The sequence below is a fragment of the Zalophus californianus genome, chromosome 1 (genome assembly GCF_009762305.2).
Source record: "Zalophus californianus isolate mZalCal1 chromosome 1, mZalCal1.pri.v2, whole genome shotgun sequence".
In the NCBI taxonomy this organism is placed as follows: domain Eukaryota; kingdom Metazoa; phylum Chordata; class Mammalia; order Carnivora; family Otariidae; genus Zalophus; species Zalophus californianus.
This window is the reverse complement of record NC_045595.1, coordinates 51,604,489-51,621,819: the sequence shown is the minus strand read 5'-3', so window position 1 is coordinate 51,621,819 and position 17,331 is coordinate 51,604,489. Positions and strand designations below refer to the sequence as shown.

The window sequence follows — 17,331 nt, the reverse complement described above, 5'->3', positions numbered from 1 at the left end:
GCCAGCCAGGCATCCCAAGCATACTTTTTCTCTAGAAGTAAATGTCTCTGTGTATCCTTCCAGCTGTGGACTTGAGGTGCACTTCCTAAGTACCCTGGGATAAAAAAGGACTAATTCAAGTGAATTTTGCTTTTCTCTGTTCATTAAATAATCCTTTCGTATTTTCTTTCCCTTAATGTTTTGCTACTATTAACTCCGTGCTGGGTCCCTAAAAAGGTATAACACTACCAGAAGCAGAATGAGCCAAATGCAATCTCATTTCAAACTGTTTACACAATAAACATTTATGGAGACTCTCTAAGCTGATGTAGAAAGATTGGGGTCGGGTGGGAGGGTCGATACTATCTCTACTGTGAAGGAACTTACATTCTTATAAAAAATCTAGAGTAAATTCCATGATATTTTTAAATTTTTAAATTTTTACTTTTTTATTTTACTTATTTATTTTAAAATAAGCTCTAGGCCCAAAGTGGGGCTTGAACTCAGGACCAGGAGATCCAGAGTTGCATGCTCTAATGACTGAGCCATCCAGGCGCCACTCTCTTTTTTTTTTAACCTGAAGAAACTACTCTGGGGAAATCCCTCATCAAAAGTTACCTCTTCTGTGAAAATGTGCTCTACTTCCAACTTCATTATAAATACCATTCTCTCCTCAAAGTTTCACTGGTACTTGGTTCAGACCTTCGATATAGCACATACTGCTAGTTATGTCTGCTTCCTTTATTAGATTATGAGCTATTTGAAGGCTAGCATCATGCTGTATGCACTAGTGTACTGCCAATGTCTAGATTAGTGTAACACATAAAAAAGGCCTGGATAAACGCCTGATGGATCCTGAACAAACATCATGAAACAGCAAAAACAACATTAACCTCTATAAACCAGAACAGTGCTGCTCTACAAGAGTAATCTAAATAGCTTATTAGTAGTAAACTAAAATAAGGATCATATCATTAGCATGATCTTTCATAATGCCTAATACATTGTAAAAAAACTTATTTATAAACATCGAGATGATAATGGGGGCACCTGGGTGGCTCAGTCAGTAGACCATGTGACTTTTTTTTTTAAAGATTTTATTTATTTACTTGAAAGAGAGAGACAGAGCATGACTGGGAGAGGGAAAAGCAGACGCTCCACTGAGCAGGGAGCCCCGAGGTAGGGCTCAATCCCAGGACCCCGGGATCATGACCTGAGCTGAAGTCAGATGCTTAACCGACTGAGCCAACCAGGTGTCCCAAGCATGTGACTCTTGATCTTAAGGTCATGAGTTCAAGCTCCATGTTGGGCCTAGAGCTTACTTTAATAATAAATAGATGAATAAATAAATGGGTTGTTTACCTTAAAAAAAAAAAAGATGATGAGGATGATTATTTATCATTACTTTCACTACATATAAAAGTTCTGGAAGCCAGAGTCCACCTTCTCTCAATGCCATGGTGTTCTTTTTTTTTTTTTTTAAAGATTTTATTTATTTATTTGACAGAGAGAGACACAGTGAGAGAGGAAGCACAAGCAGGGGGAGTGGGAGAGGGAGAAGCAGGCTTCCCGCGGAGCAGGGAGCCTGATGTGGGGCTCGATCCCAGGACCCTGGGATCATGACCTGAGCCGAAGGCAGACGCTTAACAACTGAGCCACCCAGGCGCTCCACCATGGTGTTCTTTTAACAATAAGAATAGAGCTGAGAAATTTTTTTTTTCAAAGACTTACTTATTTGAGAACAAGAGCGAGAGAGAGAGAGAGAAAGCATGCAAGCACGAGTAGGAGGGGCAGAGAGAGGGAGAACGAATCCCAAGCAGACTCTGTGCTGAGCCAGACTCGGGGCTGGACTTCATGACTCTGAGATTGCACCCCAAGCTGAAACCAAGAGTCAGATGCTTAACCAACTGCGCCATCCAGGCACCCTGGGCTGAGAAATTTTCTGAAACAAGATTCAATTCTAGGATCTCAGCTCTGTGACTTACTTCAGTGTGCATTTCACTGTCTAAGATGAACTTGGTCACAAGCCCACAACGCATAACAGAGAAGACCTCAATGTCCAGTTCTCGGAAAAAAGCATGGTAATTCTGTAGTGACACTGATGTCTTTTCTTCTTTCCCTTTGAACTCCTGGGGAGAAAGCAGCAGCAACCAACAGAATAATAAGGACAATATTAACCTGATTTTTCAGAAAGACCTCAAAGTACAAATATGCATTCATTTTATGCAGAAGTTACTTTTTTTTAGCAAATCACCGCCTTCCTTTCACCAAAGTCCCTAAATATTCCTGAGACAAAAGCACCTAATTTAAAATTGAGATATGGGTCACATATCAAGACCCTTGGTTGGTTTCCACTTAAGTATGAACTACTAGACAAACCAAGGTGTTATGGCATGGTAGAGAAAACAATGAGCTGTGGCATCAGACAGGTCTGGCTTCAAACCCTTGCTCAAGCCTTATTAACTGTGTGACCTTGGGCAAGTCACTTACCCTTTCTGGGTCTTAGTTTCCTTACCTATTAAATGTAGATATTACTACCAATCTTGGGTATTTAGGCGATTACAGGAGCTATACATAATACACAATAAATAGTAGCGAAAAAACAGAAATAATTGGAATCCACGTGATTTAGGCAATTTCACAAACATATAACCTATTCTGTGATTGGTAGACTTATAGGAAAAAGGAACTACTGTTTACTGATTATCAGAAACTGTCCTAAGCATTTCATGCTATCTCACTTCATTGAGAAGTTGATAATCTGGGATCAGAGGGGGAAAGAGGCTAAAAGCAGTACATCTAAAACTAGGTCCTAAAACAAAATTTGTTAATGTTACAAGAGAGAATTCAAAGTACTGCTGGGGTATAAAAAAGGGAATGACACATTCAAGAAAATGACTAGAAAAAACAGTGTGTGCTAGTGATAAGGACTTAGAGTCTAACCCTAACTCTGCTACTGTGAGAATCGCCCCAAAGCCAAGGAGAGTTCGTTTGCCTCTCTTTTCTCTAATTTTTCTCTCTGTAAAATGCAGAGTATGATGCTGGTCCCCTGTTAATCTTACTGGGCTGTCACACAACCTTCATGGAAACCCATCATTCCAGTACCTTTTCCAGCTTGCTTCTATTAGATGGTGTAGGGTCACATTCTGAACTATCCTCCTTTGAAAGTGTGTCAGGAGAGGATGTTTTGCTGCCATCTGCTTTCTGTTTCCTTCCTCCTTTTGTTTCAAAAACAGAAAAGTGATTCAAGTAATCGATAATCTTGTTTGTTAAATATCACTGCCTTCAGAAAACACCCTGCTGAAGACTACTGAGGGGTAGAGGAGGTAATTTTATAACCCTACATTATAGTTCATTTTATAACCTTGCCAAAGAAAGAATTCAATGACATCATCTCTCCAGTTACTGATGCCTTGGTGCATATGACCTCTTATATTATTTCAGTGTCACTCCTATGGAGACACAAAAGAAGAGAACATACCTATCTTTCCTCGTTTTCTGATTTTTGCTGAAATAGCAGCAGTAGTAGGAGTTACATCTAAAGTTTCCAAGTCAAAGTTTGCAAGGGGAGGAACATAGTCTGGGGTGACTGGAAAAGAGAGGAGACAGAAGCTCAATATATACAAACCACATATCACTGTTAGAATGCATCACCTGATTGGCTAAAAATTAATTTTCAGAACTACCAAGTATGGCTGAATGACTGTAAGATACACTCAAGTTATCTGACATGAACTGTTTTCGCATAGCAAAATGATCAGAGATGACTTACAGGAATATCATATTAAATGATTATGACCAATTAAGATAAAATCATTCTAAATAATGATTCTAAAAATAAACTAACCCTTATTTCAAATCTAAAGATATTAATATTTGGTCACACAGAAGTTTGTTTTATACACAATTACTTAGATGAGGGCCTGAGGGAGGCTCTACGTTTTCCCCAGAGAACCTACCTAGCACTTTAAAACAAGTTTATTTAATAGTCGGAAAGTATTAAGAGACCTGTCAGCTTTACTCCTGGTTCATAACTATGTTCAGGAAAGCAAAGGACACTGAAAGTTTGACTTCTGAAGAAGAAAAGTTACTTTACAAAAGCCCAACCAAAGCTTTCCATTTTTTATTTTTTTAAGCAGCAAGATTTCTTGAAGGTAACAATGGGAGGAAAATGGATGGTTTTTTGTTTTTTGTTCTTGTTGAGCAAACATTTTCTTGTCCCAGATGAGTAGGGGATGGCTATCAGTGAGCTTGGCTTAAAAGTAAAGTTCTTTATCTCCTCCCTGCCATCCTGGCAAAGGTACCATAATAAGACACTCCTTACCTGCCAAGTACTTTTCCAGGATCCTCTGAAGCTCCACAACATGCTTTAACCGGGTGAGCACCTTCCCCTTTATCTCAGGTGACGTTTGCTGGCAGAAGGCATTTACAACCTGGAAAAGTACAAATTATATTCTCAGACTTCAAATGGTTTCAATTTTAACCTTGTTTACATTATTCATCCAGAGTTAAAAATGCCATTCAGTGGCAGGATCTGTGAGTTTAGTCTGTAATGTAAAGGTGTTCTCAGCAAGGTGCTATAGAGGAAGAAAAAAAGCCCTGGTTCAATATAGGAGATCTGACTTTTAATCCTAGTTCTACTGATTTCTAGTTAAGTAAGAAGTAGAATAGCACAGTGACTAGAGAGCACACATTTTGATGAAACAAGTCCTATTCTGCTACTTACTAACTGTGTGACCCTAATAATGACCCAAGTCATTATTAGCCTTTCTGAGTTTCTACTTCTTCAACTATAAAATGAGACAACTATAAAATGAGAATGCAGTTGTTATATGGATTAAATACTGTAAATAAAGAAATAAGCCCAGCATTTTGCACAATGTAAGTGCTTGATTATTTTTACTCATTTTGTGCTGTTTCTCCCACTGCATGGTATAAAACAAGGATAATACCTGTCCTGCCTACATCAGAATATAATTGTGAAAATAAGAAGAGATAATTTAAGCGAACATTCTCAGAAATAATATGCATGAGAAAGGAAGGGAAATATAAATGTAAGATGTTACTGTCATTTTCATCATATATCATTATTGTGCATTTCATTAAGCACAATACATTCCAAAGGAAGGGGAAAACCATCACTCACTTGATCTCACTGAATTGAAACATTAAGTGAATACCTATGCAAGGTTGAACTGTATCTTCACAGTGGAGAAGGTGAGTTTATTCCAGGCAAAAGAATACAACAAAAGGCTTGAAGTAGTAAAACATGAACAACATTAAGTGAAGTCTAAGTATTTTGATTTGGCTACATCAAAAGGTCATATAATTGGGAAGAAGTGGGACATAACAGCTGGAGAAGCTCACAGCAGTTAGTGCTTAGTGGAGAATTTTTAGAGAGTCCCATGAGTACCAGGAAATAGTTTCCTTTCAACAAGAACTACATACAACAGGTGAAATGTCCTAGTAATTCTGCTTACCTCTCGGAACCAGTTAAGAGTAAGAAATATGAGTGAACACATGAACGAATGCTCTTTAACAGACATAGACTCCAGCCTCTCTCCAGGATCCAAATCAGTGAGGAATATAGGACAATCTGAAAGAGAAGAACAAACATTTCTAACTCCCTTTACTTCAAGTCAACAGAACCTGGATGCTACCCCTAGAGCTACCTACCTCTCCTTCTACTTACTTTCCCCTTTAACTTGTATTTGAAGGTCAAACTTTGATAATCTCAAAATTACCACATCATGTAGTAATCATTATATATAATTAAGAAGTCTTTGCAAAACCAGATGTGAGGACCAGAAAGCAACAAGGAACTATGACGATGACTGACTTGTCAACAGGATAGAAATCTGTATGTTATTATTTTGTCTTTGGAATTCCATTACTACTGCTATTCTACTCTGTGAAGTTAGAAAATTCCTTCCCACACACACAACATACTGGTTTTTTTCCTTCCCTAACATTATCAAAGAACGGTTACAAAGAAGAAAGGATCTGATAACTTCATCCTATACCTAATAAACCATCAATCTCCTCCAAGTTTCCATTATGTTGTTTCTCCACACAAAGTCTCAGTAACCGGAAATAGGGAGCCAGGCACAACGGAGACACCGATCTGGAAAGGAAAAATCCATTTCTAAACAATACTTTATAGGCACATTAGTCCATGTTTATAGGGAACCCAAACTTACAATTAAGGAGTTTCACCCAAATAAATGTCTACTTTTAAAAATACATGACAAGGAACTTAATGGATGCTCAGCAAATACAATGAACTAACCTGGAGGAAGGCAGAAGCTGTGTAGAGTGAATATCCATGAGTTAGGAGAAGCAGAATTAAGATGGAAGGAGGGAAGGAAAGTGGCAGAGGCAGACAAGTATGTTCATGGGAGGGAGAAAGGAACAGAAATGAAAACAGCCTCACAGAATAGTTATTGGATGTCCTTAGGCAATGCAAACCCCAACCACAGGGTCCAAGAAAAAACAAGGAATCTGACCCATTCTAGCTAACCCCTCCAAATACCACCTGTCTTAGGAGAAAACCACCCTTCCCTTTGAAAAGATTTTATTTATTTACTTGAGAGAGAGAATGAGCTGGGGGAGGGACAGAGGGAGAGGGAGATGCAGGCTCCCCATCAAGCAGGGAGCCAGATGGGGGGGCTCGATCCCAGGACTCTGGGATCATGACCTGAGTCAAAGGCAGATGCTTAACCAACTAAGGCATCCAGGTGCCCCAGAAACCCTTTTCCATCAAGTTCTCAACAAACTGCAAGAAGTGTGGAATACCCCATGAACACTCAAAACAGCAAAAAAAAGTTTTAGAAAAGAGAAAAGTACACTGACTTTTGGTCTGATTCCTTTGAAGTCATTCTACCCCCATCTTTTGCAAAGTCCTGAGAGAACAACAGTGGCAGGAGGTTGATGACAATCCCATCGTGACTACTATATTCTTCTAGTCCGTAGAGAGCTTTCACAGGAAATGGATAGTCACTGTGGAGAGAACCCAGAATTTGATGCCCCAAGGGTATACACATCTACGCGGGAAACCACTAGAACAAACCAATCTTCCCTCTTATGAGAAGAAATGAGAAAGAGAAAGAATAAGTAGAAGCTTATAGGAATTCTGGAACTGGGGTGTTGGGTGTTGGGAGGAAAGAAGCTGTTGGATTGGGCCAGACTTAGCTGAGGTCAAGAGCATTCTGATGTCTGCACCAACTACTGACATAATTTCTTCACCAGTACAATCAAGTTAGTGGGTATACAGTACTTACCCTTCTGCAAAAACAGAGAAATCCACCACAAAGGCATCCTGGAAATCATTGAAGATGGTCTGCCCAACCCATTCCTTTGGGAAGCAAGCAAACAAACAAACAAGGCTGTATAGGTAAGGGTGTACTTGCTGTAGAGCCCTAGACAAACTATTACCCTTTCTAAGCCTTAGTTTCCTCATTTCTTTTTTTTTTAAGATTTGATTTATTTACTTGAGAGAGAGCAACAGAGTGAGAGAGCGAGCACGAGCAGGGGGAGGGGCAGAGGGAGAGGGAGAAGCAGACTCCCCACTGAGCAGGATCATGACCTGAGCTGAAGGCAGCCGCTTAACCGACTGAGCCACCCAGGCGTCCCCCAGCTTCCTCATTTCTAAGAAGAGAATAACAATATTATGTACCCCATTATTATGAAGTAGAAAACACATAATACATGAAAAATGCTTAACACAGTGCCTGGCACAGAATACACACACAGTGGCTATCAACAATATTATCATCATCCTCATCATTACTATTATTATTGTTATTATATGAAGGAGGCCTCAGAGGTGAGGCCTGGAGTAGGGCAAGTCAGAACAGCCTTCCCAGCTAGAATATGGGAGAGTTCACAGGATGATCTATTTTTACACTGCAACAGACAGAAGGGCTTAAAGAATAGGAGTAAAAAGCAGTTCTCATGCTTTGCTGCTTTAAGAAAAGATACTGGGACCTACCAGGGCTTTTGGAGCCAGCTTTCCTCCTTGGATAAGATTAGCAAATTCATCATAATAAAGTGCAGAAGCCTGGGGAGACTGCTCACTGCAGGAATGAACCAACTGCAGCAAGGAGGTCACCTGGAGCAGCCAAAGAGAAAGAGTGGTTCAGCCACTGGGCTGCCAACATTTCCTAAATACCGTTCACTCCCTTCAGTACTAAATTTTTCCTTCCAATTTCACTGGCAAAGCTCTTACTACCACTCACCTGAGGTTTACTTGAGCTTCCTGACAAGCCCATCTCTTTCTAATATCTCTTCTCCAATCCACCAGACACACCCAACTGGATTTTGTTTTTTACAAATACTTTCACAAATGCTATATTTTATTTTATTTTATTTTGAAAGAGAGAAAGAATCTCAAATAGGCTCCATACCCACGCGAAGCCCAATGTGGGGCTCGATCTCACGACCCTGAGATAATGACTTGAGCCAAAATCAAGAATCAGATGCTTAATCAACTGAGCCACCCAGGCTCCCCTGGATTAATTTTTCTAAAGCAAAGCTTTGATTATGTCATGTCTATGCTAAGAAACCCTTAAAGACTATCGCTCAGTAAAAAATTAAATTGAAATGTCTTGATTCACATTCAAGGCCCTCCCTTTTCTACCTCTGGACTAGCTTTATCTCCAACTCTCCAATTATAGGCTTACTCTTCCCTATGCTCCAGTCAATCTCCTATTCTACAAACATAGCTCACTTTTCTTGCTCTCTAGGAACTCACAATTTAATTAAGGAGGTCAGACAAATACAGAAGTAAATGTAACTCATGCCAGCCAGGAAAACATATTTTGAAAAAAAAGCATTCTTTCTGGTAAACTGACAGTAACCAGAAGCAATTCCTCAGTTATTCATAAACATATCCAATGACATTACAAGAACTCACCTGTGTGTACTGTTCAGTGCTCATGTCTGTTCTCCCTTGGGTCAAATTTGAAGATCTACTTCTAAAAATAAGGAATTTTAGTTTCACTTTTATAAAATTTTGTAAGAACTAGCAATAAGTGTATGAAACCTGCCATCCCTGGGATGTGGGTGGAGATAAAAGTGCACAAATGCAGAGAGGACTATTTACAAAATGTGGATTAGAGCAAACAATGGCTATCTTACATTTTTTAAAAGGGCACACTGAATTAGTAATAATCGTAAGAGCAAGCACTGCGCATTGTTCTAAGCATTTAATGCTCTCAAGTGGTATACCTCCAAAGAATGAACTCTTAACCAGTACACTGTGTAACCTCCATGAATTATTAATGCCGATTCTAAGAATGTCTCCAGAGGTCCCTGGAATTCCTAACAAATTATCTCTAAGGAGCATAAACTCAACTCCAATGTCATTTTGCAATGGCAACATCTTATCAAGACCCAACTCTGATGCTCCTATCACCAGGTGCCTTATTTTCATCAAACATGATGTCCCAGACAATACCACAGCGATGGAGAAATCTGTAATGTCTAGCGCCTGGGAGAGGCGCAAATGCGGAAAAATGCATCCCAGGATGTTCACGGTTCCCCTTTTGTGGAAACATTTCTATTACTTTATTTATTAGCAATCCTTAGTTTTTAACCATCAGACTGTAATGATTAAGATCACATTCTGTAAAAATTATACGTGGTATATACAATCAAGATAAGAAGGGAAAATGGAAAAGTCGCAACAAACATTTGCTTACTTATTATGGGCTTAATGTGTACGATCATGTTATAATGAAGTCTACACAATGTAACACTTTATTTGTAAGGTGGCAACTTGATTAACTGACCTTGAGCCACTGAAGTCAGAATTTCCATGCATACCTGTCTTCCGCCATGATGCCAGCCATGGTGACAGCACCAATAATACCAATGAGTTTGTATTTGAATATGGTGCTAGAAAGCTGCTTTCGTATCACCAGGTGCATGTCATCCTGCAAGAAAGACATGACAGCGAAAGTTGAAGATGCTGGAATAGTACAGCAAAAGAACCTGCAGATATTGAAGCTATCATTTACTAACTGTGGCTTTTGGCAAGTCATTTCATTTCTGAGTCTCAATTTTTTCATCTATAAAATGGGGAAGGTTTTTTAAGGATGAGAGACAAATTAAAAAATGTCCTATAACAGTGTCAACCAGGGGCGCCTGGATGGCTCAGTTGGATAAGTGACTGCCTTCAGCTCAGGTCATGATCCTGGAGTCCTGGGATCGAGTCCCGCATTGGGCTCCCTGCTCGGCAGGGAGTCTGCTTCTCCCTCTGACCCTCCCCCCTCTCATGCTCTCTCTATCTCATTCTCTCTCTCAAATAAAATCTTAAAAAAAAAAAAGAACAGTGTCAACCATAAGACAGATGTTCAAAAATAATAGCTATTATTGTTATTGTTGTGATACTTGCTTGATAAGGATATGTGAATTATTGTAATGTTGTTGGCTGCTTGACTAAAATAATGAAATAGAAAGACTTAGGTAAATTAACTTAGGAGGCAAAAGATGTGTTGCACATTAAAACTATAAAACAATGCTGAAAGATATTAAAGAAGACCTAAATAAATGGAAAGATATCCCATGTTCATGAATTCAAAGACTTAATATTGTTAAGATAATGATAATACTCAAAGTGACAGGCACATTCTTTGTAATCCTTACTAAAATCACAACAGAATATTTTACAGATAGAGAAAAACTCATGCTAAAATTCATATTGAATTTCAAGGGACCCCAAATAGCCAAAACAATCTTGGAAAAAAAAAATGTTCTTTCAAATTTCAATTTTGAAATTATTACAATCTTTCAATTTCAAAATTACTATAAAAGCTACAGTAATTAAAAAGTGTGCCACCTGCATAGGAAGCACATATACACCAATAGATAAGAGTCCAGAAATAAACACTCACATACATGGTCAACTGACTTTCTGCAAAGGTGCTAAGACCATTCAAAGGGGAAAGTAGTCTTTTCAATAAAAGGTGCTGAAAAACACCACACACAAAAGGTGCTGAAAAAACTGGATACCTACACATACACGAAATGAAATTGAGCCCTTACCTTTAACCATATACAAAAATTAACTCAAAGTGAATCAACAACATAAATTTAAGAGCTAAAACAGTGAGACCCTTGGAAGAAAACTAAGGAAAAAATCTTCATGACTTCGAATTGGGGAATGGTTTTTCCTAAGTATAACACCAAAAGCACAGGCAACAAAAGAAAAAAAAAAACAGATAAATTGGGGCGTCATAAAAACTCCATCAAAGGACACTATCAAGAGTGAAAAGACAATGCACAGAATGGGAGAAAATATTTGCCAATCATGTATCTGGTAAGGGACAATACCCAGGAAGTATAAAGGATCCCTATACATCAACAACAAAAAACAACTGATTTAAAAAATGAACAAAGGACTTGAATAGACAATTTCCCAAATAAGATATACAAATAACTAATAGGCAAATAGTTAACATGTTCAGCATTATTAATCTTTAGGGAAATGCAAATGCAAACCACAGTGAGATAGCACCCAGAAGGATGGTTACAGTTAAGAAATGGAAAATAAATGTTGGTGAGGATGTAAAACCATGAAGCCCTCAATGTGTTCATGGGCACATAAAATGGTGCAGCCACTGCAAAAAATGGTTTGGTGGTTCCTCAAAATGTTAAACACAGAATCAAAAACATAGGATTCAGCAATTCCACTCCTAGATACAGACCCCAAAGAATTGAAAATAGGGACTCAAACAGATACTTGCACACCAGTGTTCATAGCAGCATGATTCACAATAGCCAAAAAGTGTAAAAAGGCCAGTGTCCATCAATAAACCAATGTACAAACTAAATGTGGTGTATACATAAAATGGAGTGCTAGTTAGCCATAAAAAGGAATGAAGTTTGATATCTTACACCATGGATGAACCCTGAACAGATAATGCTAAATGACATAAACCAAACACAAAAGGATAAATATCGCATGTCTATTTTTAAAATTTAAATTTTATTATTTTTTTTTTTTAGGGGGGGAGAGAGAATCTTAAGCAGGTTCCACGCCCAGCATGGAGCCCCAAACGGGGCTCAATCTCACAACCCTGAGATCATCACCCGAGCTGAAATCAAGAGCTGGACACTTAACTGAGCCACCCAGGGACCCTCATACGACTATTTAAATGAGGTACCCAGAACAGGCAAATTCAGAGACAGGAAATAGATTAGAGGTAACCAGGGCTGGAGGAAGGAAAATGGGGAGTTACTGCCGAATAGGTAGAGTTTCTGTTTGGGATGACGAAAGTTCTGGATATAGACAGTGGTGAGAGTTGCACAACATTCTTAGTGACCTTAATGCCACTTAAAAATGGTTAAAGTAGTAAAATTTGTTACGCATATTTTACAATCATTAAAAAATAATGATGTAGCTCTATATTACTGATGTGAAGTCATCTCCAAAATATACTGCTAAATGAAAGAAGTAAGATGCAGAACAAAAGGGTAAGGAGTGAGGGGCCCTAGGTCGTTCAGTCGTTAAGTGTCTGCCTTCGGCTCAGGGCAAGATCCCAGGGTCCTGGGATCAAGCCCCACATCGGGCTCCCTGCTCGGCAGGAAGCCTACTTCTCCCTCTCCCTCTCCCCCGTGCTTGTGTTCCCTTTCTCACTGTGTCTCTCTCTGTCAAATAAATAAATAAAATCTTTAAAAAAAAAAAAGGGTAAGGAGTGGAATATAGGTAAATACAAATTTGTAAATGCTCAGAACATCTCAGAAAGCTATAAGGTATAAAGCAGAAAAGTATAAACAAATTTGTAAATGCTCAACACATCTCCGAAAGCTATAAATGTCTCAGGACAAACTCAGAAAGTGACTGCCTTTAGAGAACCAGATGCCTGGAGGACTGAGAAGGGGGAGACTTATTTTTCACCACTTCTTATGCCTTTTGAATTTTATGCTACGTATGTATATTACCTAGCCATTTTTTTTTTTTAACTAACAAAACGTGTTGGTTGTTCAAAATCACAGTCCAGTATGGATTACTGCCACGGGGTGGCACTAAAGATACAAAAGAGCTACAAGTTTTGATTGCAATGTAATCTCTCGTTTTAGTCTCTTTGCCTGACTTTCTCAGTGAATGGTGTCCACCAATGAAAGCAAGCCCAGATGAAGTGCACATTAGATATAGATGTTCCCTAGGAAACAAGGTAATACTCTGTGTACCCACAGCACTCAGTATAGAACCTGAACAGCTTTTCTTACTCAGTTCCATAGTCAGCTGATTACAGACCCATTTCTATCCTAATAAACTAAGCTACTTGAGGGTATAAGGTCTAATATACTTACCATCTCAATGCTTGGTACACAACAGACACTTAATGTTTGTGGTAAGAAACGAACGAGTAAGTACTCAGACCATGGCTGTGTACTTGATTTTATTCGTACACAGGCTAAAGTGATTTTGTTCAGTGAATTTCAATTAAAGAAGTTTAAAGTTTTAAAGGTTTCTCAACATACTGCCTGTTACCTGGATGTGACTGCTGGCTTCATGCTGTTTGCCAAATGCCAGCGTGCTGAGAATATAGAAGAGTTTTCGTATCTGCTGAGGGGACATATTATCCAGATAATCTAAAATGCCCTATGGAAAAAAAAATGCCAACAATAAGGTTAGCCACTAATACATTTTTCCATCAAATAAAAAAATTAAAATCCTTGTAAGAGGCATCCAGATAGTCATAAAAGCTCAAGTTCTCTCAAGCTGTGCTCAGAGCCCAAAGGGTTAGTCATCCTAACATACCTCCTACTTCTCCCTATTCTTCTTCTCCACCCTTTCCTTCTTAGTGAAAACTGTACTCTGCCAAAAGTTATATCTCTGACCATATTCCTTATCATAACATCCCTTCTCGGCTTCCACTCCATGAATTACTTATTCATTCTTTACAGATGTGGAAGCAGTCACAAGGGAAATACTTACTTTTTAACGTTGGGCAAAACCTCAGCTTTCTCACCCCTAATATGGGGATAACATGACCTACAGTTAGTTACCTTTCAAAGCCCAGATGTGATTATGTCAACTCCCTATGAAAAGTCTGTAATAGCACTCTATGGTCTACAAAATAAAGTTGAAACTCTTCAGCATGGTATTTGAGACCCTTCATAATCTAACACTATCCTATGTCTTCTGAGCCTCACCTCTCACCACTTCTCACCATATGTCCCATTTGCCAACCATGCTAGTCTACTTGTCGTACCATGGACCTGGATGCCAATTTGCTTCTGTTTAAACTGTCCTCTGCCTGGATGCACTTCCTTTGTTTTCTCTTACCGAATCATGCCCAAACTTCAAGAATCACTCAAATCTACTCTTTGAAGAAGTACCCAGTTTCCTAGACCAAATTAATTATTCTTGCTCTGGTGCATCTATAGCACTTTATCTTTCTAGAGATTTCTCATGTTGTATTTACAGTGACTTGTTTATGTGCTTTACTATCACCAAAGGCAAGAACTAAGTTTTATATACAGGGCACCCAGAATAGAGTGTGCACATAAGTACAAAGAAGTATTTGCTGAATGCATTAATACATACATAAATGAGTTATTTTTTTCTATTATTTGCCCATTACCTCACCTCCTTCCCACCCCCTCCTACCAATTATAGTGCTCAATATCTAGAATACAAATTAAATTGCTGCTAATTAACAGATGCCAGATATCTCTCAGATACATGCAAGAAAGAAAAATGACTCAATATATGTCACTGGAGGGACAGATACCTTCACAAAGACGACATTCAGCTTCATAGCAGATAGGTTTAGAACTACCAACTCTAGGAGGACATCCAATGCAGTATCAACTTCAGCTTCATTCCCACTGCAGATATGGGTCACTAGGGCACCAACCACTTCCTATACGGTAAAGAGTCAATAGGACAGTGTGAATAAAAATATGACATGGCCATCTTAAAAGGATTAATTCTTGAGACCATTCCAATCTCAACTTGGTTAAAATCCCAACCTACCCTATCCCATTGTCTAATTCTATTCTCTACTTTACACTGGTGCTGGTTTTAGGAGGTTGAGGATTATGCCAACCTAACTAAACAACCATCCACTCTTGACTAATTCCTAAAATTTATCAGTGAGCATTATCTAAGCCCTCCTGATCTTGCTCCCTGGCATAGTCTCCTTTTTTCAGTTGGGTTAAATACTACCCTTTAAGCTATGGTGTACTTAATCTGTTAAAATGTACTAAAAAGATAGAACTCAGGGCACCTGGCTAGCTCAGGTGGAGCATGTGACTCTTGATCTCTCAACTGTGGGTTCGAGCCCCATGTTGGGTGTAGAGATTACTTAAAAATAAAATCTTAAAAAAAAAAAAAAGATGGAACTCAAGAAGCTAAAGGTTTTAAAGGTTTTTTACAGGTTAGACTTGTATGTTTCAAGCAAACATGAGCCATGATAATATCTCTAAAACATTAAGATGTTTCCAAAAAATACCTTGTATGCCATTCTCCCTTTCCTTTATACTGCTGCTCCATACTGAATCATATGGCTTTCTCAACTGCAGCAGCTAGCTCATGCCAGCTGAATCTACTGCTCTGCTTTAAAATTTTGTCTTTATTTTTACAAGTTCCATTCAAATGTTTTGACATTGTTACTAGTAAGTATAGCATGTACAAAAAAATACAAAATAAGACCCTCTGTTCTTTGATTTCAGAATCACTTTCCACAAGTACAGCCTTCCCTCTCTGGATATGTGCTATTAAATTTTGTGTCTCATGTTCATGGGAATAGGGTTATGCCCTCAGGCAATTCTCCTTCATTTGTTTTTCTCCACAATTTTTTCTAGAGAACAACTCGAGGATCAACTAACTGCCAGTTGATCATTTGCAGCTAAATTTTAAAACTGCTTTCTGTATACTACAAAAATGGCCCGATAACCCCAGCCCTTTTAGCCATGGTTTATTTAAAATAGACTGGATGTGGACCTTCATTTTAAAATCAGAGAATTTTAGAGCTCAAAATGCAGAGTTAGATCCTCCAGTCCAGTCTCCCTCATTTTATTAAGACTAGGACTAGAACTAAGGTTTCCCAACTCCCAGTTCAGAGTTCTTTTTCCTTCAATGCCTTCCAACCAACAAGAAATAAACATCATATCACATGCAAGTCACTTGGAATTGCATTTCTTCCTGTTCCCTTCTCTCCAAAATAAATATTTCAACATACCTGCTGACAGTAAGTGTCAAAAAACTTAAATGCATATTTGTATAGGAGACTGCCAAACAAAATGATACTCTGGTCTAGGGAGTGCAACAAACTCTGTGCCAACGACAGAATGGATGGACAAATATCCTTAAGGACCTTGAGGGGGGAAGAGAGAAAAAAAAGAAGCTGTGGGAGGAATTTAGTTATTACAGAACCAGGACTTGCTAACCCTTATAGGATGTCAGAGTTCCCTCACCAACTCTCATTTTAACTTAAGGTAACTTATCTTCTTCTTTTTTTTTTTTTTTTTACTTAATCTTTGTTTTACTCAAAATTATCTTTCATCATTCTGAGTTTTCGCTCAGGATCAATGGGATTAGGTGTAAGGATAAGAAGTGACCTGGAAGCTGAAAGAAGTTAAATTATAAGCCTAATAGCATTATTCCTATTTGCCCAATTTGGGACTAGAATCCAGATTTTTTTGGGGGGGGGGAGAGTGAGAGAGTGAGAGAGTGAGAGAGAGAGAGAGAGAGAGAGAGAGAGAGAGAGCGCGCGCGCAAAGCGGGGGAGGAGTAGAGGGAGAGGGAGAAGCAGACTCCCCACTGAGCAGGGAGCCCGATGCGGGGCTCGATCCTGGAACTTCAGGATTACGACCCAAGCCAAAGGCAGACACTTAACCGACTGAGCCACCCAGGCGCCCCTAGAATCCAGATCTTCTAAATCCCAATTTCCTCATTCAATCTGGGTCTGCTCTGCCTTGGTTATGATTTGAAATCAATCTATAAGGCTCAGTACTAATTAAATTGATTTCTCCTAAGATCAAAAAGAGAACTGATCATGTCTTAGCAACAAGGCGAAGATGGACATTAATGGACCCAAAGTAAATAACCAGTTTAAGTCCAGCTTCTTTACTGATACCATCACAATTTAAAAAAATCTTAAATTAAGCCCTGATATGGGTATAATGCTTTGCTGAGGAAAATGCAGTAAAAAATTATATACGGGGTGCCCGGGTGGCACAGTCGGTTAGGTGTCTGACTCTTGGTTTTGGCTCTGGTGGTGATCTCAGGGTCGTGAGACTGAGCCTTGCATTGGGCTCCACACTTAGCACAGAGTCTGCTTGGGTTTCTCTCTCCCTCTTCCTCTGCCCCCCTAAAATAAACAAATAAATCTTTTA

General features: G+C 38.9%; 1 protein-coding gene across 5 annotated transcripts in view; it reads right to left on the bottom strand.

The window, feature by feature from the left end:
- The window catches only part of FANCD2 (FA complementation group D2), a 55,621-nt gene that overhangs the window by 19,294 nt on the left and 18,996 nt on the right, over positions 1 to 17,331 (bottom strand). For all 5 annotated transcript variants that reach the window (XM_027584848.2, XM_027584850.2, XM_027584847.2 and 2 more), the window contains exons 16-29: positions 16,176 to 16,310; positions 14,724 to 14,855; positions 13,478 to 13,588; positions 9,805 to 9,914; positions 8,894 to 8,954; positions 7,970 to 8,089; positions 7,260 to 7,333; positions 6,832 to 6,978; positions 6,003 to 6,103; positions 5,460 to 5,575; positions 4,304 to 4,412; positions 3,461 to 3,568; positions 3,085 to 3,197; positions 1,965 to 2,108 (exon numbers count right to left, since the gene is read on the bottom strand). In XM_027584848.2, coding sequence (XP_027440649.2) covers positions 1,965 to 2,108; positions 3,085 to 3,197; positions 3,461 to 3,568; positions 4,304 to 4,412; positions 5,460 to 5,575; positions 6,003 to 6,103; positions 6,832 to 6,978; positions 7,260 to 7,333; positions 7,970 to 8,089; positions 8,894 to 8,954; positions 9,805 to 9,914; positions 13,478 to 13,588; positions 14,724 to 14,855; positions 16,176 to 16,310 — 1,581 coding nt within the window. The remainder of the gene's footprint in view (positions 1 to 1,964; positions 2,109 to 3,084; positions 3,198 to 3,460; positions 3,569 to 4,303; positions 4,413 to 5,459; positions 5,576 to 6,002; positions 6,104 to 6,831; positions 6,979 to 7,259; positions 7,334 to 7,969; positions 8,090 to 8,893; positions 8,955 to 9,804; positions 9,915 to 13,477; positions 13,589 to 14,723; positions 14,856 to 16,175; positions 16,311 to 17,331) is intronic.